The sequence below is a fragment of the Anneissia japonica genome, unplaced genomic scaffold (assembly GCF_011630105.1).
Source record: "Anneissia japonica isolate Jap-2015-1 unplaced genomic scaffold, ASM1163010v1 scaffold750_len1593409_cov174, whole genome shotgun sequence".
NCBI lineage: Eukaryota > Metazoa > Echinodermata > Crinoidea > Comatulida > Comatulidae > Anneissia > Anneissia japonica.
Genome location: NW_022756705.1, coordinates 1,308,175 through 1,309,222, shown reverse-complemented (window position 1 = coordinate 1,309,222; position 1,048 = coordinate 1,308,175). Strand labels below are relative to the sequence as shown.

Sequence of the window (1,048 nt, the reverse complement as noted above, 5' to 3'; positions counted from 1 at the left end):
ATTGCATTAGACAGACTCCTACCAAACATGGGGTGTTCACAGGTTGAGGTTAAAAGTCACAATGGTTATCTCTTAAAAAATGACTGGGTTCATGTTCTATTGAACATAGTATCTCTAGTTTCTTTTATTTCTCAGTGACGTTCTCAACAAGGGGTGAGTGAAGTAAGTGAAAGGCATTGGGTAGCTGAGGCTTCAGCCACAACTGGTAGAACTAAAGACAAGAACAATTGTTATTTCTTTGTAATTCTTTTGGCATAATTAATGTAATAGTACAGTAAAATAATCAGAACAACTAAATATGGCTGAAAATTGTCAGTTTCTCTATGTATCAAAGTGTTCTCTTGAACAAGGGATTGTTAGATCCCCTGTCTGACAGATTTTACCCTGTCTGACAGTTTTTCCCACCCAACTAACCTGAATGTAGATCCTACAGCCACCACCAATCTTTCTCTTATAATTTTATTTTTACTAATATTTTTCCTAAACTTTCTGTGTTAGCTATGGGGTTGCTAGACCAAGCCGCTACCCCTGGCCTTAGTGTGCCAGCTACGCCAAGCTCAGCACTCAAGTATAGTACATGTAAGAAACAAAAAACACTAAACTTATCTATTAACAGTGGGATTGAATTTTGTCATTACATTGTGTACTCAAGTATTTATTTTCTCAACAATATTTATACTAGCCTGTATTTCATGCTTGCGGTACACTACAGAGATAGTTTATGATATTATAATAGATTATATTATATAATAGTATAATAATTACACTATTATTTTTATTTTCAGATCTGTTACTAATTTCTGTATGATTGTCCTTAATTTTTGTTTTATATTTTTTTTTTAGATACACCAAATAAATTACCGATCCCCTCTCAATATGATGTAACAGGTATCTTAAGCCACACTCCAAGGAGGTTAAAGACACCCTCTACTCCAGACCCTATGGGTTTAGTAAGTACCAATGCTTTTAAAAGTTACTCTGGCAAAATGATGTCTGAGTTATTTTATTTTATTTTATTTATTTTTTTATATTTTATTCTGCTTTACAC

At 33.2% G+C, this 1,048-nt stretch overlaps 1 protein-coding gene across 1 annotated transcript in view; it reads left to right on the top strand.

Moving 5' to 3' along the window:
- LOC117124338 overlaps positions 1-1,048 on the top strand; it is a 13,361-nt gene that overhangs the window by 4,615 nt on the left and 7,698 nt on the right. Inside the window, exons 4-5 of the mRNA XM_033270545.1 lie at positions 499-579; positions 844-954. Of these exons, the coding sequence (XP_033126436.1) occupies positions 499-579; positions 844-954 (192 nt within the window). The remainder of the gene's footprint in view (positions 1-498; positions 580-843; positions 955-1,048) is intronic.